Source organism: Nanorana parkeri, unplaced genomic scaffold (genome assembly GCF_000935625.1).
Source record: "Nanorana parkeri isolate BGI_ZX_2015 unplaced genomic scaffold, ASM93562v1 scaffold1550, whole genome shotgun sequence".
Classification (NCBI taxonomy): domain Eukaryota; kingdom Metazoa; phylum Chordata; class Amphibia; order Anura; family Dicroglossidae; genus Nanorana; species Nanorana parkeri.
In genome coordinates, this window is record NW_017307818.1 from 230,771 (window position 1) to 258,152 (window position 27,382).

At 39.0% G+C, this 27,382-nt stretch overlaps 1 protein-coding gene across 1 annotated transcript in view; it reads right to left on the minus strand.

Moving 5' to 3' along the window:
• The window catches only part of SRRM4 (serine/arginine repetitive matrix 4), an 84,214-nt gene that overhangs the window by 37,935 nt on the left and 18,897 nt on the right, over positions 1-27,382 (minus strand). Inside the window, exons 2-7 of the mRNA XM_018570530.1 lie at positions 14,713-14,857; positions 14,081-14,209; positions 12,619-12,711; positions 10,646-10,717; positions 8,240-8,266; positions 3,869-3,919 (exon numbers count right to left, since the gene is read on the minus strand). Coding sequence (XP_018426032.1) covers positions 3,869-3,919; positions 8,240-8,266; positions 10,646-10,717; positions 12,619-12,711; positions 14,081-14,209; positions 14,713-14,857 — 517 coding nt within the window. The remainder of the gene's footprint in view (positions 1-3,868; positions 3,920-8,239; positions 8,267-10,645; positions 10,718-12,618; positions 12,712-14,080; positions 14,210-14,712; positions 14,858-27,382) is intronic.

Sequence of the window (27,382 nt, forward strand, 5' to 3'; positions counted from 1 at the left end):
AACTTGTTGTCTTTCTATTGTGCTCAGCCAAAAGAAGTGGGGGAGTGTCAGAGAAGATGGGCAAGTTATTAAACAGGAAGCTGCAAGGGAAACAGGAAGCTGTCTAGGATTTTGGGTAAAGCCAGCTGCCATGAAGATAAACTGCTTGGAAGTACCTGCTTTCATTACTTCTAAATATGAAAAAAAAAACACCAGAGCAAGCATTAAGCCTCGGGGTAACATGGGCTTTCTGAAAGGGAACATGAGCACTGCAAAATGACACCATGAAATCAGATCCAGAAAAGGACCCACCAACATTTCCATATGGTGCTGACAAAAAAACCATTGCACCTTTGCTAGTAACTGAGATTTAAATATCAGTGCAAGGTACTTGTAGAACAAATATTAAAGAACAAATAACACAATGCATATACAATATATTATATGCCTTTTTCTTTTTTTTTTCCTAGGCTCGAGCCATCCTCAATTCCTCATAAATACATCATATATTTTCATAATTCTTAAAGTGGCCCAAATGTGTGGAATTTCTTGTATAGGCAGATAGAGAATGATGAGGTTTTTTTAAATCATTTCTTTCTATCCTAAGCTGAGCTATTTTTCAAATAACTCAACATTTAAAAGTAATTAAATATTTATATTACCATCACGTTATGAATTTGATATCACTACGGCATGACAATAAAGTTTAACGTGTTACGCTGTGCTACAAAGAACATCAAAGTCTTTTATTCACAATCAGTCAGTGATGCTTCATGTCTGTCTACCATTTCATAGCAGAACCTAAGTACTACAGTTTTTAGAAATCGGAGCACCTACTGCTAAGTCACTGACTCCTAATGTTATTACTGACAGCAGTAATAATCACGGCCGCTCTTGAAAAGAAAGGAAGGAAGTCCCCTGTAGTTCTTGTCATCCCAATATACTTTGCAATCAGAAAGGAGCAGACAAATCAGCATGTATCCTTTTTTTTTCAGAATTGTGATCTACATGAGGAAACTGAAATAGAGCAGCAATAGACAATGAGAATATTATTACTTGCTGCTCCAATTGTCATGATAATGTTGGTTTACTTTATTTCGAACCATTACCCTGAATACAAAAAGGGTAAATTGGGCTCTGACACTCATCATATTCACATTTGACATATTAGACTTGATGAAGTGATTCATGAAATCTGCAAGTTATCAGTTTTCTAAAAAATGCCTTCTTTTAAAGGCAATGCAGAGTCTATTCCATGGTTTTTCTGGTAAACGTATAGAAGATCAGCTTGACTTAAAAATAAACGTATTAATATGAGGTAATGGTTTAAAAAACGTATTTCTATGTATAATTTGTAATTATACTGTACTTGTACATGGAGGCAGCCATATTTGCCCATTACATATGCAGGCTCTGCATCCTGCATTGCAGTGCTACACAATGATTGTGCTTAGGAGGGCCATCCCTCTAATGAGGTAGCCTGAGGCTGTTGCTTAAGGCGGCATCTCTTTGGGTCATGTGGAGGAACGGTAGGCAGAGTGGCATGGCCGCTCTGCTACACAATGTTTGCAGTGTGCCTACCCCCCTTTTATGGCTAAAGCATCCCAGGTTGCTAAGAGCCAGTTGGGAAGAAGTGCAAGGGTCATACAAATCTCCCCGTCCAGCTCTTAGCAACCTGGGACGTTGTGGCTGGCGGCCCACCCAGCTCCTTGCAACTAGCAACATCACTAATTGCCAAGAGCTGGGCGGGAATAAGCCCCCTGCCTACACCCCCACAACCAATGAGCCACGGCTTGTGGGGAAGAGGCCTTTCTCCCCATTGGCATGAGGACAAGGTGCTTTTCTGGCCCTGCCAGGCCTATGCTCGGATCAAGGGTCTGGTATGAAATTTTAGTGGGGCCCCCACGTTTTTCCCAATTTTTTCCCATTTTTGGGGGTGGGGTTCCTCCCTAAAATACCTACCAGACCTTAAGGGCCTGGTATGACTTTAAGGGGGAACCCCACACACTTTTTGTTTTTTTTTACATGGAGTACCTCCTAAATATTCCTACCAGACCTTAAGAGTCTGGTATGACTTTTGAGGGGAACCTCAAACTTTTTTTTTTTTAAATGGGAAACCTCCTAACATTCCTACCAGACCTAAAGGGTCTGTCTGATTGTTTTGGGAGGGGGAACTGCACGGTTTAAAAAATAAAAAAATAAATGTAATTTTTTTTCTTTTGAAATATCAGGTTTGCTGCAGCAGGTTCTATACATTGTGCAGCTGCACCACTTTAAAGGCAGGTTAAGGGGACCCCCAGGCATGATATTTAACCCCTTCGTGACTGACGACGTACAGTGTACGTCGCCAGCATCGGGGCTGGTTAAAAGTTTTAATGTTACCCTTTAAGTGATGCTAAAATCCCCAATCCTTTAAAAACTGTATTTTTAAAAAGTTTTATTTTTATTTTTATTGATTCATGTCTCGCAAGGGCAGTATCCGAATTCACTTACACATTTTATGGCCAATAACTTGCATATAAGTCCTCTTAAAGGGGACAATTGTTTTTGAAAGTTGTACCACCATAGACTTGCATTGAGTTCGAGTTCGAATTCAAACCTTTTGGATGTTCTAAAGTTTGAATTCAAACCAAACTTGGGCCTGTTCAGCCCATCATTACTCTTAGTGGAAGGGTTCCTACATGAATCAACAATTGTGTAGGGTTATATCTGTGGATGCCCCCAATTGGGTATCATGGAAACATACTAATGACATAGGGGTCTATTCACAAAGCTGCCGAGGGCAGCCGAGTGAATGACCGATCAGAAGTGAAGTGAGCCGAACACTGTTCGGCTATTCACTTCAGGCTGGTACGGCTGATTTCAGCCGTACATCGGCTGAAATCAGCCGTACATCGGCTTGCTTCGTGTGGCTTCGGATCAGCCGAACATGCTCAGCATGAGGGCTATTGTGAATAGCCCGTACAGCACCCCCTCGGTTCTCCTGAACCGAAGGGGTCCTGGGGCCGAAGCCAGCCGAAGGATCGGCCGAAGCTACGGCCAGATCCTTCGGCAGCTTTGTGAATAGACCCCATAATCACACTATGCATACAATTATGAAATCTCACATCAAGCAAAGACAATTGAAGCTATGCTTCTTATGCAGCGATGTGCTGTGTTGTTGTATGTCAGATATCAAGGATATTTTAAGAGACCCACCAGATCATTAATTTCAACAATAATTTTCCTATAAGATTAGATTTGCATTTAACATATTTTAGGCATGTAATTTACCTGTAAAAGACTCACTTGTGTAGACCTAAAACCCCACTAAAACATCCTAAAACCCTAAGACGGCTTCTAGGGGCTGCCATCTTGGATGCGATGTCAGCAGCCTCGGCAAACTCAAAGCTGTCACTCAAGTGACACTCAATAGTATTCTCCATCACTCCTCACCCGGCATCTACATAAAAGGTAATGTAAGGAGGAGAGGGGAGGGGTAGAGGAGCTGGTCCATCACAGAGAGTTATTAGAAACTCCCAGAAGAGGAGAAGGTTATGATGTGCAAAGAGCATGGAGTCTGTACTAGGGAAATGACTCTTCTGAACTAGTCAAATTTACAAGCAAGTTCAGAGGCACATTGCAAACAAACAAACATTGTTTAGAAAAAGTAAAAATGCAGCAAGTAATCATTTTAAATACTTAATTTTTCTGTGAAGTTATGACAGGGTCTACCTAAATATCACTGGGCCATCTCTATCACCTAACTTATATTCCAACCAATCAGTAAACCAGCTATTATCACCAACAGTTTGGAATAGAAGAAATACTTGTACTGTGATGTGAGAGGGAATACGGTGAGAAAACACACTTTGATTCTACCCTGTTAGGATAAAAAGTAAATACTCACTGCTTTCTGTGCTTCCTGACTTGTTTTCTTTTATTTTTTGGACTGGTTGAGCTAGAAAAAGGAGCATTCTGTTAACTGCAACATCTGAGACAACAACGGCTGCAACAATCATGATAAAGTTCATACTGTTCACACTGCGCATGGTACTGCTCATGTACATCAATGGAGAGATGCCAAATACAAACACCGCACATTACAATATAACCCATTTTAAACTTACACCAACCAGCATAACACATTTCAAACATATAATATGATGTACACAGCAGGTCTGCAGAGCTAAGATGTGCAGAAAATAGATTTAATCTAAAAGTAAAGTCTGACAAAAACAATCTGTATGGCTGTAAGGAAAAATAGATTACACTGGGAAGCCATGACAATTTTATAGCTATGGCAATTAGGATTTCTTAAGGCTGACTGCATCTGATCCACATTTCAACATGTATTTACTCACACTCTATTACAAAAAGCTGTACAGACAGGAATATTGGAGCTGCCATTCTTCTGAAAATGCTAGTTGCCTGGCTGACTCTTTCTCTCCTAGTCTAAGTGCTGCTGTGCAAGGAATGATATAGTCAAATTCAGGTATGTATGCTGATGGTATGTAAAACTGAACTTATGAACTAATTTCAAGGACTACACAACTACGTTAGCTGGAGTTTTAAGTTAAGTTAACAACAATATTAAAGTATTGAATGATCATCAGAAGGTCACTTAACCTGTTGGCTTGTTCCTGGAATCAAAAAGTAAAGGAAGTATTTTGCACCTTGGAAAGTCAACCATTCATTTATTATGTCTTGCTGTTTGTCTTTCTAGAGCTGGCCATACACTTGGCAAATCAGTCAATTTTAACCACCAGGAATTGTAAATATGATTGCAAGTAATAGCCAGAAACTTCACTATCTCCAACAATTTGCCAAGTGTATGGTCAGCTTAAGAGAAAAAAAATGGGCAAGTTACAATGCAGAAAATCAAAATTGAGTGCCTTTGGCTGGTAGTAAATCTGAAGTTTTTTCTGCTTATGAACAAAAAAGTCAGCCAGGGAAAATCAGGCTGGAGAGAAAAGAGGGGACCTGGATGATGCTGGATGTCCTTCATCCAAGATATGATTTGGACTTCTAATACACACTGTAAAAAGCCTACAACATGCAGTAAAATCAGAGTAATCAATTTCAGTGCAAGAGAGGAGTCTGAACAACTGTGTAAGACTGAAGGTAAGGCTGGAGATCGGCTTTAAAGCTTTCTGAATTTAGTCTCCATATACTTTATTAGAAGAAATGGTGCTGGCATTGCTGATCTAGTTCCAAAAATTCTAGTTGACTGACTGTTATGCTGACCTATTATGCTTAATACAAGAAAGTAGGAGATAAGACATTTGAGCCACTGATTAAATGTATTGAAGTTGGCATTTTCAGGATAGATAACCATTGGCTGCTTCCACATTTCCATGTCTTGGCAAATTTCTTTAGACCCTTATGCAAGTAGTAACTTTAACACAAATTAATAGACTTTAAAAAGATACAGTAAATACTGGAATAACAGAACCAGATAACTTTATCGTAGCTTGTCTCATATGCCCATATTTTTTATATGGACATCTGAATTCAACATCATTGCAAATTATGTAATGTATTTTTATATATGAACCTAAAGCCCTGGTTCCTTTAGTTCTATGCTCTTCTGTGGTCTGCTAGTTGCCAGTCAGTCAGAATGGCTGATAGGTTTGCAGGTGGCCAATAGGTGACCCCATAAAAAGATGATTATACAATACAAGCAATCATTTACACTTTCACACAAATGTTTATGGAGACTGGAACCTATGTCACAAGACAGTGTGGACATTTTATATTGTAAAATGACCTGCCTCTTAAACAATAATGGCATGTACTGAATCCTGGATGTGTATATATGGTAAAAAAGGTTTTCCTGGTAGTATGATACTTCATTGCATGAGGTCATAACCATATGCATGTGAAGGACTTATGTCTTGTGTTGTATAAAGATTTGATCACTACTGTGTGTGCGAGCTGGATATTTGCATAGTTTTGTTATAAGTATATTTACAGTGTATATCATGTTGAGCTTGGCAATAGTTGCTGAATACTTGAACATTGTCATAATACTGAATGGCTCCAAAGCATTCTAATCCTGAAGTAAAGAATGCTATGTCACTTGAATGTGTATGTGAATGTAAGTATATCATAATATATTCCATGTGCAATAAAACTTACCAGGGAATGCTAGAATTGGAGGTGTTTGGATCTACTGATGCTGTGTATAATCATGCAACCACATCCATATTGGCACACTCTAGCTATACACACTAGGAGCATTTCTTAACTATGGAAATTATAACTGCACTGGAATGAGGTGTGATCTAATAAGGTGATGGGTACCTTCCATGCACTCCCCTGCCACCACAATTAGCCACCAGAGTGCTTTACAATCCTACTGCAAGTAAGCTGAAACCTGCACATGGCTCAGAAAAAACCTACTCAGCCTTATGTGACAGCATTGGAGATTGAGGATCTGCTCCATGGGCACCCTATGCTGCAGTGTTGTGAGGGAGTAGGGGGGTATTAGTATTTCCCCATAGCCAAAGTATTAGTGGCTCCAGTAGTGGATTGAGTAAAAAACAGGAAAGCCTGCTTGGGATGCCTCATATAAAACAGACCTGTTACGTTTCATAGCAGGTTCACTTTAAACTTATGTACGTGAACTTTCTCTATATAAAAAATATTTTTGCTACCAGTGATAGTACATCTTTGTCTATAGGCTATAAATAGTATCTTCAACTCTATATTGTAAACGTGTTTGGTGATGGATGTTGTTTAAAGTGGAAGCAAGAATAGATGAATTACAAATATATATCTGAGGAGAAACGTGTGCCACCTATATTGAGATTAATATTAGCTAATCATACAAGACCTAAACAAGTGCAGGCAACATGAGATTGGACTGGCCTATATTTCTATGCACAAGATGAGACTTGGGAATATGTTGTAATTACATGTAGCCAGAAAGAGTGTCAAGAGAACTCAATGTTTCAAACAGATCAATTTATTGAAAGGTTAATGGCTTGCCTTGGTACTATGGAGTAAAAATGTGAACATGTCAAGTAATATCATAAATTGTAATAAAATGTTGAAATGTACAATGTACATTTTTGTAAATGAAGATAAGCATTTTAAATGACAGGTAAATACAGGCAAACCATCAGCCAATTTGTTAAACTAGTATAGTTATATGTTACAAAATCACTGAATGTCACCATTGCACAGACAATATCAGTCCTGAGACCTGCCTTTCTAATATACCTTAATACAGCCAATGCTTGAAGTAGACCTTCACTCTAGAAACTCACTTTCCGCTATCACAATCCTCCCTCCTCCATAACACAAAAAATGCACCATTATTTAAAATGTTTTTTATTAATGGTTGACCCGTCAACCCCCGCTATTCCCCTTAGGCAAGAATGACCTGAAGCTTTCTCCAGCAGCCTCTTGGGATACCAACATCGTATATCCAAGGAGGTTGAAGGAGGCTTTCCCCATAGGGCCAAACAAATCATCATTAATTTGGCATTGTGTGATCGGGGGGCAGCTACAGGAACCCGTGGTAGACAGACGGCTCCCAATGATAAAGTAAACAAAGAGTGGCAAGGGAGAAAACATAGATTTGCTGGGCTGTGGGTATATATTTCCTGGATAGAAGACCATTAAAGGTAAGTGGCATATTGTGGGAATGGGTAAAGTTCTTCTTTAAAACAAATGCATATACATTTATTTTATCCAAAATCATTAAATAAAGGCTTATCTGCCTTGATAAATCATTTTATCGATAATAACAATGAGCTCCCTGTGCTACTAAAATCGTACTCTTTTGACTAGTTACATACTTGTTGATGAAAAGAAAGTGTACCTGTTATATTTAAATTGCACACCTGGGACAATTATGGCAGCCAGCAAGGGACATTAGAGCTGCATCATTTTTCAAGGTTTTCTTGGCACAAAGGATGAGCACATAGAGCAAACAGGAATAATATCAGTTGCTCAATGGGTTTAAAGCTATGGGTTGTGCACTGATGGAGAGGTCTTCACTAAGTACACAAAATATTCCAAGTAACCATGAAAGAGGACCTGTCTAATCTGACCTTGCTACTCTTGTTGATTAGCATATGACTGCATGATACAAAGGCACCTTCATGCCATCATAAAGCTGACACATTAATTTGTAACTGTAGGCATATATAGAAACTATGTTGTATTTAACATATAACATACATCACAAAACATACATTATTCAGCAAAGAAAAAAAATGAAGGAACAAAATAGCCACAAGCATGTAAAGAAGACCTGGGAGAGACTTACCTGTGTCTGTGTCTCTTGGAGGAAGACCTAAAAAGAAAGAACCAGGATTCATAAGTTGTTTCCATTTACAATAGATGTGATTTTAACATTTGTCATTTTCATAAATACACATGACACATGACAATGATATTTATTGCATTGAATGGAAATAACTATGTGAAGGTAATTGGATTTCCCACTCTCTGCTTCAGGCTCCTCTTTGCAGTCCCTCCACAGTTCCCTTCCATAGAATCCTGAATGTACTGATATATATTGCTGTAGCTGACAGACTCACACACTTTAGATATAGAGGTTCTATATCTGGCCCTTTAACAATGTGGGGGCGAAAAGAAGGGAACCCATCATTTTAGTACATGTTAGGAGCTCAGTCTCTTGTATACAGGTGTTTATGATATCAGAGGTTTTTGCTTTCATAGCACCATTCAGAGTTTCACATCTAAATACCTGAATTTCTCCATGGAAACTGCTGTCAAGAGCTGCTTGATACATTTTCTCACAGTAAATGGAACGATATGTCACAGCAGTGAGGCCTTATAGACCACAATTTCTCAGGTCTCTGTTATCAGGTGATAACATATTTCATTTATATTCTAGTCCACAATTTTTCCTTTCTAATACTTTGAAACCATAAAAATATATTTAGTCGACCACCTATTATTTTCCTAATGACTATATGCATATGTATACCTCCATAGGAGCTCACAGGTTGCTTAGCTGAAATGCATTTTATTTCCTACATTGCAACCCATACACATGCATATGACCAGTGTTGAGTTTTGCTCTGAAGTGCACATGCATGCTGGCCATTGCAAGTATTGACATCTCTGAGTCTAAAGAAAAGTTTCCTTTCATCCTGTGGAAACTGTGGTGGGCTGGTATCAACATGCATACATTGGAAAATCTCATTCTATTGAAATCAGGTAGCAGTGGACGGTTAAAACTATTAGGGTCTGTGCTGATGGATTTTGGGCTTTTCTTCATTGACAAGTGCATTGGACCTGCATCTGACTTGTATATGGAGAGAAGCAGTTTCCGACATCAACAAAGGAATGTTAGCACAGGCCCCTAAAGACGACCATGACGGAAGGATTAATGTAGAAAGAAAGACGTTATGTAAGTGGAAGAAAGAATGTCACTGGGTGGCTCGTAATAACGTCTTTTTGAGAAAAAACACATGCGAGAAAAAACATCAGTGACCATCTAAGTGGTTAGTGCTTTTTAGTTCACAGAGTGCCTTTGGTCCAATGTTACTAACTCAGGTCTAAAAATAGATGCACTGTATCTTTCTTGCTTATAGCTGTCAGAAATGGAATGGCTTTGTGTAAACTTTATCTCTTGTTGCTGAATTTAATCCTGTTTCTCCATGCTAGTCTACTCATAAGCCAGAGCTCTAGGAATTTCTAAAGACTGTATCGCTAACATACCGTATATATTGACGCCTCCTGCTACCTAGGCCCTACGATTTCAGCATACTGTAGAAAAAAAAGAGTATTTCTTTCTTCAGCTGCACATCTATTAAACATGCTGATTCAATTTCTTGGTTCTTAGATGCAGCACTGTTGCCATCTAGAATATCTATGATGAAATGCAGTACACGCACACTTGAGTTTATCCTGTCTCCGAAGGCAATGCTTTTGCTGACCAAACAGCAAGGTCAGAAGTCAGTTAATAGGTATGATTTGGGTTTGCTGCAGGAAATCCAAACATAGCAAGAACATACAAACTCCATGTATACAGTGCTACTCACTTCAAAACTTTTATTGATTTTCGTATTAAAGTGGGATTCGCACGTTAAGTAATGCATCATGTCTGATGAACACACCTAATATAATAATAGCCTCTAAACCTTTAATACAGCTTAATAAAAATGTTTTAATAAGTTAGCTGCCAAGCATAGAAGGCAATACGTGCAGGAAATACATTGCTAGTTTTATTTTTTTATTTTATATAAATACATAAAATATAATATATACACTATATATATGTATTATATATATACAGGTGAAACTCGAATAATTAGAATATCGTGCAAAAGTAATTGCAGTAAGTGCTGCAAAAGGGGCAACAATGTGGTCTAGAGTTAGTATCTTTGCCATTTTTGTTACTATTTCCTGTGTCCCCACTGGGGAGATTTAGCCTCATTTCTTGTTCTGGAGACACTCATAGGACATGAGTATAATAGGAAATGAAAATAGGAAAGGAGGAAATATCCTCTAGGTGAGGGTAAATCCCCCTTAATTGTCACTGTTACAGTTGAGAAATTTTGAGTGAATCTCCCAAATGATGACAGCAAGGCAGCAATGAAACCTAATAGTGATTTTAACACTTTCCCACTCTACGCAAAACTAGAAAAAGGTTTTGCCCACAGTTTAAAGGGGCCTACGGCACAGTAAATCAGTGTCATACCTGTTTCTTTTCCGCTTCTTCGAACTCTTCTTTTTCTTCTTTTTTACTGGGGAAGGACTATAAGACTGAGACCTAGATCAAAGTATATGGTAAAAATACTTATTATTCATGCACCAAAAAAACAGTTAACAGTAACTCTTTTTAAAAAATTCTGTCTACTACTCATTTAGGAAATTGCAGATTCAGGAAAACTTATTCTCTACAATGTTATAAGCAAAGATGAGTGGCACTGAGATAAGTTACAATCTGTGAAGATTTGTAAAGAGTAAAACACTGATCATTCAGTACTTAATTTGGCCTTACTCTGTCCTTTCTGCATTCCTTCCCTCCATCCAAACAACAACCAAACCCTAGTATATTGCTTACATTTAAGACACTATGGGGTCTATTCACGAAGCTGCCGAAGGATCTGGCCGTAGCTTCGGCCAATCCTTCGGCTAGCTTCGGCCCCAGGACCCCTTCGGTTCAATAGAATTGAAGGGGTGCTGTACGGGCTATTCACAATAGCCCGTACAGCTCCCGATCATGGCCGAGCGGCTCGGCCGAGCCGAACGAATCGGGCGGCCGGGAGAGTTTTTTTTTTCTCTTTTTGTTGACAGCAGCAGAGCCGCCGGACAATAGGAAACTATTTATAAAGGAGGATCTATTTACAAAGGATAGGGTGTGCACACAGCAAACGTTTGGTAGACATTCGTCTGTCTATATATTACAGCATTCTGCTATAATTTTCAAACAGGACTCCCACAGGATTTCCAAGAAGGCCAACCTAGGCCCGGCCTCGGGGCAGCAGGGAGTAGAGGGGCAGCAGGGGGGTGGAATTCCTATATTCCGATGCCCAGGACATGCAGTCCCGGGCACCAGGGGGTAGTTGTTTTCTACAGTTAGCCCTGCTTTGGGCAAGCAGGGCTAAATGTACAGCAGGGAAGCCGCCGCTTGTTTTGTACAAGTGATCTCGGCGATGTCGCTGAGATCACTTGTATGCAGCCTGCATACAGGGGGACGCATTGAGGAACCTGGCATTGGGGCAGCAGAGACAGTTAATCCGGCCCTGCTCACTCTATTCACCTATCATTTTCAAAGAGGATTTGCCCATCAGTATACAACATAATAGAGAGATTCCAGTTCCAAAAAAGATGTACCATCACATTTAAATCCAAACAAGATGCGTCCTTCAGTCGATGCATTACCCATATAGCAAATCCACTGAAAATGATAGTCGAATGCTGTAAAATACAAATGGATGAATGTCCAGCAAACATTCTCTTAGCGAATTGCAAAGAAAATCCTTTATAAATAGACCCCCTAAGAGTTTATAAATACAATGAAAGGAATGTATCAAAACTGGAGCAGACAAAATCTGGAGTAGCTGTGCATTGAGATCAATCAGCTTCTCTCTTTCATTTTCAAATCTTACCTGAACAAACTGAAAAGAGAAGCCGATTGGTTGCCATACACAGCTGCTCCAGATTTTGTCTGCTCCAGTTTTGATAAATTTCGCCCATGAATTTAAAATTCAAACAAGTTCATAGTGAAGCACAACAATATTCAAAGGGCATTTTGATTGAATGTATATAGATTTGGACCTAAGATATTGGTGCGGCTTATTAATCAATATTTTATCTGGATATGTAATATTTGGTCGCATGTTCCATCTCACTTAATTAATCATAGGGGAAGACCACGTGAAAGCTGATGATGCAGCAACTGATCTGGAGCAGGGGGGGATATAGGAGGCAGACATAAATATGATCATAGCAGGGGGGAGGGGAAAGACCACTGACTATGGAACATTGACAGAGGCAAAAAGAGCAGTGTAAATGCTGACTTTTAATGAAACAGAAGGTGGTAGAAATTCTCGCTGTTGGGGGACACACAGAGGAACAAAAGCCACTAGAAGATTCTAACCCTGCCCTTATTAAAATAGCTGGAGGCTACAGTTTAAATGGAAAACCTTGTGGAACTAACAAACTAACCTTTTTCTTTTTTTACGAACTGATTTTTTCTTCTTCTTTTTGGCTTTAGGAGGTGGTGATGGGCTAACTGTTCCTGCTTCTGAGAGACAATCACTAAATAGAACACAAAACAACAAAAATCAGACAAGATAATTAAAGCTGAACTCCAGTCAGATCTGCTTCTCATAAGTGGACAGGCCCTTGAAGTCCTCACATACAATGCATTAATGCTTGTCCTGCATTGTACTTGTTGACATCATAAAGGCCAAGACCACCCAACCAATGAAGAGGAGCAGATTTGTGGGACCAATTGTATGGAGAGTAGAAAGCCTTACCCTTACCCACTAGGTCAAACAAACCTTTAACCTTTGCGATTTCAGGATAAGGCACTACATACAATTTTTTTTTGCAGACTGGAGTTAAGCATTTAAAGTATAGACTTCAAGTTAATTATTGCAGTCATTATCTTATCAGGGCTCAAAATTTCCACTCGCCTGCTCGCATTTGGCGAGTGGAAATGCAGTGCAGGCGAGTGGAAATTCCTGTCAGGCTTATATTATCTTATATATCATCATGCACACAAACCACTTAAAGAACCCATTTTCCTGATGTCCCCCTTTTACTTTTTTGTGTTCTATGTATCTACCATACACTGAGCTGAATAAGTATTGTCAGGCAACTACCGACGTGCTTGTTTTAGCAGTGTTACGTCACAATGAACGTTGCCTGCAGTTTTGGTGAAGCTCAATTTTCAATCAATAAGTGCCTGGGAAACTTCCAGTTTTGCGCTTCCCATACCCATTCAGTGGGCCATTACTTTGTTATTTTTGTAGGCAAACCCCTGTATGAGCTGTTGGCTTTTGCTGTGGAGAATTCTAATCAAATTGAAGCATGGTTGGATGTTTTAAAAGAATCACACAATGCCATTTTCAAGCATCCTGAGGGGAATTTATACCTACAACTCTCTCTGCTAAAATTACAGTAGTCATGTTTCAGGAGTAAATGCTATTCCTCTTACATGTCCATTCACAGCCACTCTTAAAAGTGTCCTAAACATTATGACAACAGAAAAAGCAGTATTAGTTGTGGTTCTGAGGCTAGTAAGCCTGCAGCAGAGTGCTCACATAGCAGTCTTGATCATGTAGACTGAATTCCCCTATCACACTCGACTTGGAGGTCAAAAAAATAGCTGACTTTAGAGGCTTATCAAGGAAATTGTTTTATCCAGCTCTTTCTCAAAAGGTTTTTTGACATTCAGCAATGTCATAAAGATGGATTGGCTTAGAACTCATGTGTTTTCAATACCACTTAAGCTGTAACGCTATTTCATGTTTCACTGTCAGGTCATCAAATTGACTTTTTATATAATTAAGCCCATTCAATACAAGACATGTCAGAGCTGAGCCTGTTTTTAATTGCTGAATTTGGAAGGGTCAGCGTGTGATTTAAAATGTTATTTCCCCAGAGACCTTATATTGCTTACCTATGGTGCTGGCGCGGGCTAAGTGTTCTCCCATGCCGTTCTGTTGCACGCCCATTCTCCACATCTCCGTTCTGCTTCTTATATTTTGTATCCTCCTGGTCAGCAGATGGTGAACTATTTACTTCTTCACTGTAATTCAAAATAAAAAGATTACATTTTAATATAACATTGGCAATACTATCATATTAAAATGACTAATCTGTCAAGAACCAGATTCTCAGATTCCAAGCAGTCAGATTCCAGATTCTCAAATCTGACTGGATTGGAAAAGGGGTTTTGCCCTCACCAGCCACTGCTAGTGTTACTGTTTATGATAGTGTGTGTACTGCCTGGACCTCTCAGCATTTGTCTGTCCCTGTGTTTGTTCTTTAACTTTCTGCATTGCATGATTTTTAACCTAACTTGTATAAAAGATCGCAAGAAGCCTTAAAAACTGAACTCCAGGCACATAAAAAACACCAGATCATGCAAGTATGTGCTTCTTAAAAAAATTAAGGAGAACTTTACCACTGAGCTCTGTGCACAGCATTCTTGCATATTTTAGCACACTAAAACTCTAGTTGCCCTTCTCTAGTGTTGCGATATTCTAAATCTCCCTTGTCACTTTGTCACTGTTGCTGACATCTTCTGACGGTTTTATTCCTGGTTTGCCATCTTCTGGCTTAGCCATTGGGCAGCCACTGATCATGTAACTCCTAAGTAAGTGTGCTGGAGTTGTATCCTCCTGATACCGACTCCACTCCTGACATCTTACAGATACCTGGGGTGTACACTGCACTGTGCAGGCAATGTACACAAAATAAAACACTGCTAGGTGCCAGAAGGAGAGGTTTTCTAATAAAATAGGTTTTCTATGTATTTTCTTCCCCAAAACATTAAAGCTTTTTTTATTTTGCAACTTTGGATTCACTTTAACTGAGTTTGATTTGTTACCAGCCTTTTGCAATTCCTTGTCCAGCAGGGCTCAAACTGGGAGACAGGGAAGGTGCACAAGCCATTCTTGTGTGCTGTAGTGCTTATGTGCCAGCAAGAGACATGCTGATCAGTCTGCTGCTCTTTCTTCACTGTCCAAGCACTTGCTGGTGACCTAGTTGTGTTACTGTGGCACTGTCTGCAGTGGAGAAAATCAGATCTGCATGGTAGGGCTGTGTAAATCTGTGTAAAATGACCAGACAGAAATACAAATGCTTTGGTGAAACAGCTTCCATATATATATTTCAACTGTGTATTTAGCTGTTTGCCTAGAGTTCAGCTTTTACACTTAGTGGACCAAGAGGAGTGCAACAAACATATAAAGTGTGATCCAATTTGCTCCAAAAAGGCAAACAGCTTTTTTCTAAGCCCTAAAGGCATTTGGATAATACCTTGGATTAACATTCAATGTATTATCTATAAATATGACAAACCAAACCTTATCTAACAAAAATAAAGATTCAAATTATCACTAAATACATTTGTATTTTTTATAATATGGGGAGTGTCACTTTCACAGTGAAGGAATAATGCTTCCTGTGGCATTTACACTAATTTTCATTCAAACTCCCATTGCTTTAATGGGACACGCAGCTCCATGATAGCCAACACTAAATTTGCATTGTGGTGAAAAAAAGGCCTGCATGTCTGAGACCTCCAATGTCCTAAAAGTTTCTACCGATGCCTTTACAGCCATCAGTAATGGACATATTCTGTAAGTGGCCGGCAACCTCTAAACACAGAGATGCTGATGCTTCTTGTGTTTGCCCTTGAAGAATTTGCAAACTGCATCTTCATAGCTCCCTTCTCCCAGGGTCTGGTATGGTTAACGACATAGATGTGGCTGAAACTTTGGTGTCCTTTTCAGAATGCAGTGCCAGAAGGTGATATTGGCTGCTCTAGCATTCACCGAAGAAAAGTAGGTACCAAGCTTTTGAAGAAAAATAATCATACAGCCAGTTTCCATGGATTCTTCACAGTATTATTAGACCTGGAGTACTCACTGTCAACAATGATTGCATTATCTATTGACTAATTTCAGAGTGTCCAGAACAAGCAATTACAATCTACCTTATTCTGTGAAAGTTAAACAGAAAGCCACATTATTCTTTTTCTTAAAGGGAGAATCTTATCTGCAAACAATTTAGAGAAAACGCATCAGAAATGTTTGATAATACAGAAAGCAGTATTAGCAGGATGCCAGAGAAATATAAGTATGTGCCTAGAATTTTATCAGCAACCCCTGAACACATCTTTTCAGCACTCTATTAACAGACAACTTTCTGCCTGACGCCCTCTGATGTTGTTTTCCTAACTGTCAAAACATTGACTAACGGCGTCTGTCACAATTTTATACTGCAGCCAAAAGCCCAGAGAAAGACAATCATTTTGTATGGCACTTTCCTCTCCCACAATGTATATACCAGCACTTTGTTCCTGGGAATATGCAATCCTCAAAATGTACTAAATGGTTTATGGGTTGCATATTGTTGGTTATATGCCAAGGGCAAAAAAAGATAATTGTCCATCATGGCCAACCCGAATAAACAAAATTGCGTGACTTTTAGATTTAAAATCCCAGGTGATTCTGAGTAATGCAAGAATCCTCAAAAAAAAATGGCCAGCTTGCCAAATTCAGAAGAAAACACCCTGCTGGATCCTAAAATGTCTAAATTCAGTTCATAGTTTATAATATTATGGCTTGTACTGCAAATAACCCTTTTCCCAGCTGTGACTTACATCTTGTTTCTTCTAAACCATAACGGCTATCGTATTGTCTTCTGTCTTGACCTTAAAGAAGAACTATGGGGTTAAGGCTTTTCCCCATAGTTCTCCTTAGGGTAACGGGAGGACACAAACTAGCATCCTCCCGTCACCCTAGGCTCAGTATACCGCGAGATGTAGCTTGCGGTATACTGAGACGCCGCAGTATACCGCAAACTGCTGCTCGCAGTATACTGAGACACCGCAGCTGAAGCGGATCCCGACAATTATGTCTGGATCCGCCCAGCTGCGTGACTGACAGCTGGCTCTGCCTATCTAGAGGCAGAGCCAGCTGTACCCGCCCCTCCCCCGTCCGTTCCACCAGTCAGCGCTGGCAGATCGGAGCGGGGAGGGGGGAATCCAGCCCCTCCCCTGTCGCGGCAGAGAGCTGTGACAGGATTGAGAGGTGAGCGAACGCCGGTATGTGTTCGCTCACCTCCCGATCTACTAAGCCGACCTGTGACAGTCTCATTGTCACAGGTCGGCTAGAACTATGAGGTGAGTGAAAGGCCAGGAAGAGGAGACAGTTGTTAGGTGCAAAAATCGCACCAAAAAACACGTGTTACATATATATTTCAGACTTTTTTCATGGTGCTCCCATTGAAGTCTTTTGGGGTCAAAAACATATGATCATGCCGAAAGAAGCTCTTGTACTTTTTTGAGCATTCAGCAACAGCACATTGCTTGGATGTGAAGGGACACAGTACGCTATTTGCCGGCGTATAAGACGGGTTTTGAGACCTTAAAACATCCACCGAAAATCGGGGGTCGTCTTATACGCCGGGTACATATAGAAGGATACGGTATACTGTATGTAGCTTCGGCTACATACAGTATACCGTGCTGAGCCAATCACGGCAGGCTTTGTATTAATGAATACAAAGCCTGCTGTGATTGGCTCGGTGCTGAGCCAATCACGGCAGGCTTTGTATTAATGAATACAAACCCTGTATTCATTAATACAAAGCCTGCCGTGATTGACTCAGCGGAAGACGGAGGACACAGCGGGGATAGTGGACAAGGTAAGAGACTGTAATCCCGAGTGTGGCCCGGGGTTACTGCTTATGGTACTGAAAATTAACCCCGAGCCACACTCGGGAATACCGCCATGGATGTTAGTGGGTGCATTTAAACATTATTTTGGGCTATACTCGTCTTATACGATGAGCATAGCCCAAAACCTATATTTTAACACAAAAAGTAGGGGGTCGTCTTATACGCCAGGTCGTCTTATACGCCGGCAAATACGGTAGTATAATATGGAAATATGTTGAATGTTAAGGTGCTTCTGGAAATGCACTTCCTATTGCTCAGGTGTCAATGGGGACTAGAGCGTATCTAAACCCAAAACAATTTTTTTTGCAGATTACCAGTCCTTAGTTGAATTGTCTGCATTAGTTTTCTTTTTTTGAATCTTGTACTGTATCAGGACAACAGAAACAAGAAAGATCTACTGAACCCCACACCTCTCCTGTTCTGCATAACATTGTGTGGCATGGCTCTGTATTCCTCAGAGATACCTGAGAACAATGTATTCGATAACATTCAGCACAGATAGAAAGCACAGGAAGTTATTAGCTCACAAGATTTCTGGCAAGATCAATGGTGTATTAAACATATATAACAAAAAGCTTTTAAATGTATAATTAGGAAGCCAAAAGGGAGTCAATAACATATTGGGTATTGGGTTTATATACGCTTTAAATTTAACAGTTGGTCTCTGGAGTCTTTTGTATGGGCAATTTTCTATATACGCATACAGATCTAGCCTCCCCATCAAGCTTATAAAAAAGTTGACCTGTTTTTATAATTGAGCGTCTCCATGCCCTGTATTTTGTGATTGGGCATTCAGGTGGTTAGTCTTTAAACACCACCATTAACTAATAGATTTGTCATATGGATTTGTGAATTGGTTAGGCTTAGTCTTCAAAAACCAGCATTAGCAAATGGTCATATGGATTTAAGTCCCATAACATCTGTTACTCTACATTACAATAAGTAGCACTGCAGTTAAAGTGTCTTGTGTTCAGCATTAGATCTGGAATTGTGACCATTATGCCATTATTATATTACAACTCATTACAGGCATATAACAAAATAATGCATACTTTCTATTAATTATTATATTCATTTGTGCATATTACTAGATAAAAAAATAATTGTATCTGTTTTCATTAACATGAACATTTTACAAGTGCAAAAGGAAGTAACTTTGCTGGGCATCTGTTGAGGGGGGATAAAGAGTGATAAATGTATTATAAGCTTGCTAATAACACTCATGCTGCTAATGAATTTGTTTTTGTTTTGAAACACAAAATTATTTATGATGATAAAAAACTGGATAGGAAGAGTATTCGGTCTTGTTTGCACTAAATGTGTTTTTGCTTGCTTTTTATGCTGGTAAACATGTTTACATAAAAAGAAGCAATCTTCCTTAATGGTCACAAGAATATGAGATGTTAAAAATAGGGCAAACTGTATTTTTATTCTCTTCACAAGCATTTTTCAGTTCAACTGGTTTCTTCACAATGCACCAAAATTAGAACATCAATATTAAAAACATGTCAAGGCTACATGAACTTTATCATACACATACAGGTCAAATCTATTCCAGTCCATTTACTGTCAAAAAGTATTTCAGGTATAATGGTGGCTGGATATCCAGCTTTATTCTGCATGTTAAATAAAAATGTTTTTGTTTTTATTTGAAATAAAAATAAAAAAAACGCTTAAATCCTTCATTTAATTGATCCTCATGCATACAGTTTCTTACTGGTAATAGCTTTAGCAATACACTTTAGTCATGTTATGAAAGTACATGCTGTGCTCTAACCAATCCCAAAGCCTGCTCATATTGCATTACAATGGTTGGTCATGTGAGCTAAAATAAAGACTGCAGATCCAGTCTTGGGTTACTGAGTGCTGTATAACCAATGACACCCTCACCCCCTATTCTATACATCAGTATTAACCGAGTTCACTGTATGAGTTCAGTACAAGGTCATATTAGTATGGGACGGTAGGGTAAGGGGCAGAATTCTCGACAGTCACAGAGTCACTATAGCGGGCAGCCAGGGATTAGTGTCCATCCATTAAATCATAATGGTAACCCCGTAGTGTACAGTCCAATAGTTCCCTCTTCTAAATAGTTTTGTGTGACATTTTCAGAAAATGTTTACACATATTTAATGGTCGTCTACAGTATACAGTATAGCAGCTGGAGACATTACGTTCCACAGTGTAGACTCAATAATCTTATCTCTAGTTTGAACAGATCATAAAGCCAAATAACCTGCATTCAAGCTGGTGTTTGCCCCAAAGACAGCCACCAAAGCCCGTGTGTGCTTTTTATTCCACTTTAAGAGTAGTGTTATATACCTTACTTACCAGATTAAGCCTTTCTAAAATGCATAGCATAATTATGTTGACCAGCCTCATTGCTAAAGATGAAATACCCACTTTGAGGCTCCTAGTCAATAAGTGATAAGTACAGAATATATTTGTCACTAATTGACTTGGAACCTCAAAGTGGGAATGGCAGCTGTAGCACTAAGGTTGGTCATCATAGTTGTGCGCTGCAGCATGGACTTCTAAGAATCATCTTAACTTGCAATTTAGATGGCTCTTTTTATATTAAATTGGTTTACATTGGTAGTATCTAGACACTTATCAAGGGTTTCATCTGTATTCCTTAATATAGTTGAATACATCAAGTGCCCATAATCACTGATCAGAATTTTAGTTTGTCTTAGTAATATCTAAAATATGATCTCTTTTTGGTGGCCATGGATTACTTCATTATATACATTCAGATTGCTTTTTAAACTGTCTTAGCTTAAAAAAGAAAGAAGGAGTTAAACACTTCAGTAATGCTTCCACCCTACACCTTCTTCCCAGAGCTAAATTTAGCTTGTAAAGTCTGGGGGCGGAAAGCAAGATGTTTTGATTGCATTTACTTAGAATAAATCCCACCGACAAGGCAGTTTTGAAAGTGCAGATTAAAAGGGGGGAGGGAGAAAAAGGAAACCCCTCCATGGAGTTGTGATTATTAATCATGTGGATTCCTGTAGTTTGTTATGGAAAATTATAATAGCAAATCAGGCAGAGGCTTTCTCTGTGATTACACTGATTCACAAGTGGCTCTGATTATGTCAGAAGTCTTTGTACTGCGTTATTGGGATGTTTTAACACCAGCTGCAACATTTTGGCAAGCACAGTTAAAAGGTGCCGTTTCATTCACCAACTCTAATTTGTTTGTACTAATTTAATTCTGTCATCATTCTGGATACATATATTATGAGCCATTTTCACAGTGCTGCAGACTTCAGCCGATTCATTTCAACAGCTGTATGGATTACAATTTTTTTTTAACTATACAACTTAAGGTTCTTTGCCAAAATTGTTATCGGACCCCTAAGCAGTGTTGTTATTGAGCCAGGGTGCAGGGAGATGTCTTCGCCTTTTTTGTTTTTACAGGCAGGTTATGGCAGTTCACTCTCAGAAGTGACCATTCTAGGTATACAGCCGCCATGCCTGTACTCAAGATTGAGTGCTGGGCCATACTGACTGATGTAAACAGTTGTCACTTCCAGTCCACTACTTAGTGCTGAGCATAATTTTATTATATGAAACTCACTGCTCCCTTTTTCTTTATGTAACTTTAAGGCAACTCATATTTAACATAGATAATACACACAAGGCAGGCAAAGTTCTCTGTGCTGTGTGATGTACTAGCTGCACCTGTCAAATATAAATCTTTGCATGTATGCAATGGGTTTCAGTGCTTGTGACAGCAACTGGAAGTGTTGTATGGGAAGGGCTGGGTGTATACCTTACAACTCTACAAAAAAGGACATTTGTTTCTCATCAATTCAATAATAATTAGGCTATGACTTAGAATGGTCATACATGACTTAACAGTTTCAAGAGATATGACAAGTTTAGGCACCTTAAGATAATCAAGCATCAGGGATTAAAGTCTGAGTGATGATTAGCAGTTTCGAGCATCAGGGGTGCTCAGCATTGCACACGGCATCCTACACGCATCAACATTTCTGCCAACGATGGACAATATTTTTGTTATATCCATCCAAAAAAGAAAAGTCCCATAAATGCTGCACGCATACTCTACCAAGTTGGTACTAAATATTGCACTGAGCCCACAAATATACATAGAACTCTTAGTGCCTGCCACTAGAATTTTATTTAAAAATCATGGCACCCTAAGTGAAGAGCAAAATGATAGTCCTTTATATAGTCTTTAGCACTTTTACCACCAATTTTGGAAAACCTTTGGAGGAAGTGTGCTCTCTGTTTTATATCCAGACATTGGCTGCATATTGTTAGAGCTAAAAAAGACTATTACTCTTCCCAGCAAACACTGCATCCTTCAGTTTGTCAAATGTGCCAAAAATGTTCAGAGGTGGCTACACAAGCCAAAAAAAAGGAAACTTGTACTGGGCAAAAAAAATCTGGTTGCTAGGAAAATATGTGTAAGAAAACCATTAGCTGTCAAGTATTATAAAGGTACTAAAATCAAAAGGTGTCAGGAAAGGATATGTGTGCAAAAATAGACATGTGAGGGAGAAAATGGGCAAAACACAAAAAAGTGCAAGAGGGTATGCTCAATGCTAATCAAAATCTGAGGTAGTTCCTTTGATTATCATATGATAAAACCTTGAACACAGTGGCCCCTGAAGTCTAATTAAAGGACTCAGTTAGACTGACCCAAAAGATCCTGCTGATGGTATTAGGCCACATGAGCAGTGATGAAATGGTTGTACCACATAAGTGTTGATGGTAGTCTTGACTGGACTTTTTTAGTATGGACATAATAGAAAGATTGTCTATTGTATTTTGAAGTACATAGGGTATGGTGTGTCATCTTGAGGGCTTGGTTTTAATTTTAATTATTAATTTTAATTGTTTTATTGTTTTTTGTTTTTCCTTTTGAATTTAATGTTGTGTTATTGCCGGTATTGATATATACACTAAACTGTTTATAGTGGTCATGGAACTGTAAATTATTGTAATGTAATGATTTTGAAGACCATGATAACTTAGTTTAGATCTTTACTTTATTTTAGTGACTGTTTGAACATCGTATCCAAAATATTTAGTGTAGTTTATACAATGCAACACTAAATAGGGTTTGTTATTCAGCTGTATTAACTGCTCTAAAACTTAGGGAGAACACTTTTACTAGCTGTTCTCTCTTCTGCATACCCCTCCCCATTCATTACAGAAGTTTGCTTTTCAACTAAAAACACTTTTAAAAAATCTGTGATTTAAAAAAATAAATTTTTAGTCATACACTATAATTTCTAATTTGGTTTAATAAAACTGCTAGATTTACATTTGTTGCTCTGTAACACTACCTGTGGCTTTCCAACTCATGATGGTCAGACATCCTGGTGTGCACAGCTGGATGCCAACCATTTACATTAGATTATGTACATTTACATTATGTTTATATGGTAATACAATATGAGAGAACATTTTTTATCTCACTATGTTTTCAAGGGATTGGTATAGTTTTATGTTTACGCAGGAGTCAAAGTTATAGTAGGAACATGTCAATACTCAATTTCCTATACCCAGTCTCTCATCTGTCCACATAGTAAACTAGTTTCCTGTTAAACTAATTAGTAAAAAGGGACATATGCATTGATACAAAAAAATAGGCAATGTGTATTTAGCATGAACCAATCAGAAGTTACTGGAAAGGTACATGGTATAAATTACGAGATATGCCGTTGTGACTTGAACTGCCTTACTGAAGTACACTCTTGATTAAGGGCCCATTCACACCATGTCCGGATCATCTCCAGACCAGACAAGATTGTTTCCGGACCCAAAATGCATCCTTATTTATCCCTATGCTATTTCTGGCCTCTGTTCATACCAGCGCAGTCAGTTTCAGACCAGACCAGAAAAATACTGCTCGTCCTATTTTGTCTGGTCTGCCATGCACAAATGCATCAAAAACACGTACAAACTGTTTCCCCAAAAATGAGACCTACCCCAAAAATAAGACCTAGTACTATTTTTGGGAATTGCTAAAATATAAGACCTACCCCGAAGATGGGACCTGGTTGTGAAAAAAAAAACATTTGGATAAACATTTCCAAACGCGGCAAAATTGCGGTAAAAACGCGGCAAAAACGCAATTCACTGCATTCCAGATCTGGTCCAGATCAGGTCTGGAAAATGGTCTGAACCTGCCCTAAAGGCACTCTGCTACATCTGCTGGTAGACTGTTCAGTATCCAACACTTTCAGGTGTGTTAGATTCCAACAGCTCCCCTCGGCAAAAGAAGTAGAGGTTTCACCTGACAACTACTGCATCACTAGTGCGTGCCTACAGCTTTGAAAGCACACACTAGTGATGTAGCTGGTAAGTATCAGTATTGTAGTTTAAAAGCTGCCTTTCTTTGCAACAGAGTTTTTTTAACAAATGCGTCAAATCATCTATGGCACTGCAATGGGATTACAGTACTAGGACTATCACGATAATATCTTTCATACTGACACATGTGAAGCAGTGGCAGTGCTATTGTAGAAGTCTTATTAAAGAACTCCTGTGGGCATGCAATGCATATATCTAAATCTGGGAGAGATGAGAGAGAGAGAGGATTTGTTCTGTGCTGAGTGGTAAAGTGAGAGTGCACCTATTTTAGATTCAAATTTTGCGCTGACTTTGGGAAGTTGGTATGGTCCACACTATCCCAATGGGACACCTCTTAGTGGTATAAGGCTCAATTCACAAACCTTTATTTAAGCATAAGGCTCTATAATGTGACTTCAAATCTCATTGGCTAAAAATAACTGTCACTTGAAAAAAAAAAGTATACTTATGTGATGTGTTAGCAATGTGAATTGAGGCTACAGAGTGAGCTAAAATAGAAAGTGTAATGGAATGGGTGGCTGGGCCCACGCTTTGAGGTAGGATCAAAGTCTGGCCAAACTGCAGCCCTTGTTTTTCATCCTTTGTTATATCCCAGTGCTGCTGATTATCTGCAGCCTCTCTGCTGTGATACATGCACTCACTCCAGCATCAGCTGTACATCATTGCTCTGGTTTCCTGGTAGAAGCAGCGGTGGACCATGCCTGCATAATGTATGTTAAAATGGCTACTTGAGGTTCTTTGGAAGCTTGTGCGACCGAATGACAGCACAGGGGCACAGCTGCAAGACAGAGTTTGAGCGTTGTAGTGTTGTCACTATATACTAGGAAGTGCCTGAACCAGGACCTTTAAGGCAAGATTTGCAGGTATTATTTTTATATTGCATAATTTAAACAAAAATGGTTAAAGTTTAAAATTACTTTAACCTGTAAAAGCTTATATGAGGTTTTATTGATTGGGATTACTTTTATATATACTTTTAAAGCAGAACTCCGGGGGAAATTATTCTTATCCCTTGCAGTTGGGCTACATTGGGTGAGTATAACTTTGTTATCTTTGAACTTAGAAAAAAAATGAGCACACAACCTTTGCAGTGCAGGGGTGGCCCCACTGAAAGGGTTAGGAATAATTTTCCCTGGAGTTCTGCTTTAAATAAAGCCCTGACACTGCAATGGAATAAACGTTAACGAAATGTACATTTATACATTGTAATATGTAAATACTTTTTATTGATTTATTGACATTAGACAGGGGTATGTTTGAGCTCACATGAGAATATTTGTTTTCATTTGCCGATCAAAAAAAAGTTTACTGTACAGTCTGCAAGTTTAATGAACAGGGAACTGTGCCATGCCAAGGCACAGGCTGCATTTTGTACCTGTAATTTCAACTCCATGGAACTGTGTTTTGTTTCAGGAGAAGTTTGATTAATATTTTGATTCTGTATTCAACTGTTCAAACCTCTTTCAGAAGTGTCTTTGCAAAATGTGTCATATAGGAACATAAGGGCAATATGCTTCATGCACATCATCGTGGTTTGTGAACGGTAAATGCCGAGTGCAGCTAGGCAACTACTGTTCTGAGGATGGCTATAATTTATGTTCTGTCATAGCTGCTGATGGATGGATGATTACCTGTTAAAGATTCCCCTGCCATAAAAAAGAACTGTAGTCGCCGGATGTCTTTGGATACATGACCCTGTCACTTGCATTAAGGTCTGAGCTGCAGCGCTATATTCAAGCCTTTGGCTTAAAGCCTACTTGCGTGTGCCATATTGTCATACCTCAATGTGCCAACAAACTCAGAATGTTGAGCTGCTGACACTAATTAAATGAAATATTGCTGGTATAAGACTAAGTGAAACAAAGCTCTGTCACATAAGAAGAAATAGATAGGCCCAGAATTTGAAGTTAAGGGAAATTTGTGTTTCTTGTAGCCTAAATCAATTTTTTTTTTTTATCTTGCTCTTCAGCTAAGGTGGAATTAGAATGTGTCTGGAACAACACAAATATGGTCACAGCCAGAACTATACTTTATGTAAGCCAAAACTTTTTTGGGTTTTGGATATAGTAGGGAGGGGTTTAAACCCAGACCGGGTAATTTTTTTGCTGTATGTAAAGGGAGATTTCTCTTCATTTACTGTCTTAGAGAGGCAACAGGTCTGGAGATTATATCACCGCTATGTGACAGGAACTCATATCTAAGACAGTTGCCACTAGAATATAATGTCCCCTTGCATTCTGTCCTGGTGACAATGGTGACCAAGACAAACAGATGAGTGAATCTCCCCAGTGCTGCAATACTACCTGGCAGATGGTCTAACCCTTTCCCACACTATCCCACCAAAATTTTGCTTTACATGCAATTTAAGTTACATAAAGACATGAGCCAAAATTGTCTGCTGGGAAATTATCTGACCACTGAACAGACTTTTATATTCTCATTTCACAAGCAGACATGCAAGCTTGTAGTTTGCAAGTACACATGCTCTGAAGAAAAAAGGGGAAGGGAGGCTAAAAGAATATATGGAACTTTATTTTTCTTTCTGTAAGTTCTCTGTGCTTGACTGCTGTAACATGTCACTAACCCTAACACTTAACCCTTACGTTAACCCTTTTGCTGCCAAGCCCTCTAGAATGCTTTTAACCTCAGCTGTCCACACCATTTTTGCAATTCTTCCCATTGTTTTGAACCTCTACTGCTGCATTGCTAGTATTTGTAAAAGACCCCCAAACCATACATGTTCTGAAAGCACAGGCCAGTAGAATAAATAGATGGTGCTGCTAAGTTTGTAGGTCCTGCAATAATTGTGCAAATGTTTATCAAATCAGTACTAAACTGATAAAAATACATCATTCAAACTGTAAATAAGCAACTTATGTTAAAAATCGTTTGTGCGCTGTGCTGGTGTGTGTGTTGTGATAAAATAATACAGGCGTACATTTAATCGCAACACAGCGTATCACAATGCATGGCAATGCGTCACAACGCTTGCCATGCGCTACCATAGTAAAGTTATTGTTATTTTAAAAAGAAAAAAAATCAAGCTGTGCGATGCGTTTTAACAACGCACCGCAGCACATTTTCATGGCGTACACCACAATATGGTGCACACTGTTGCATGTGTATGCTATCTGTGTGTGTGTGTGTGGGGGGGGGGGG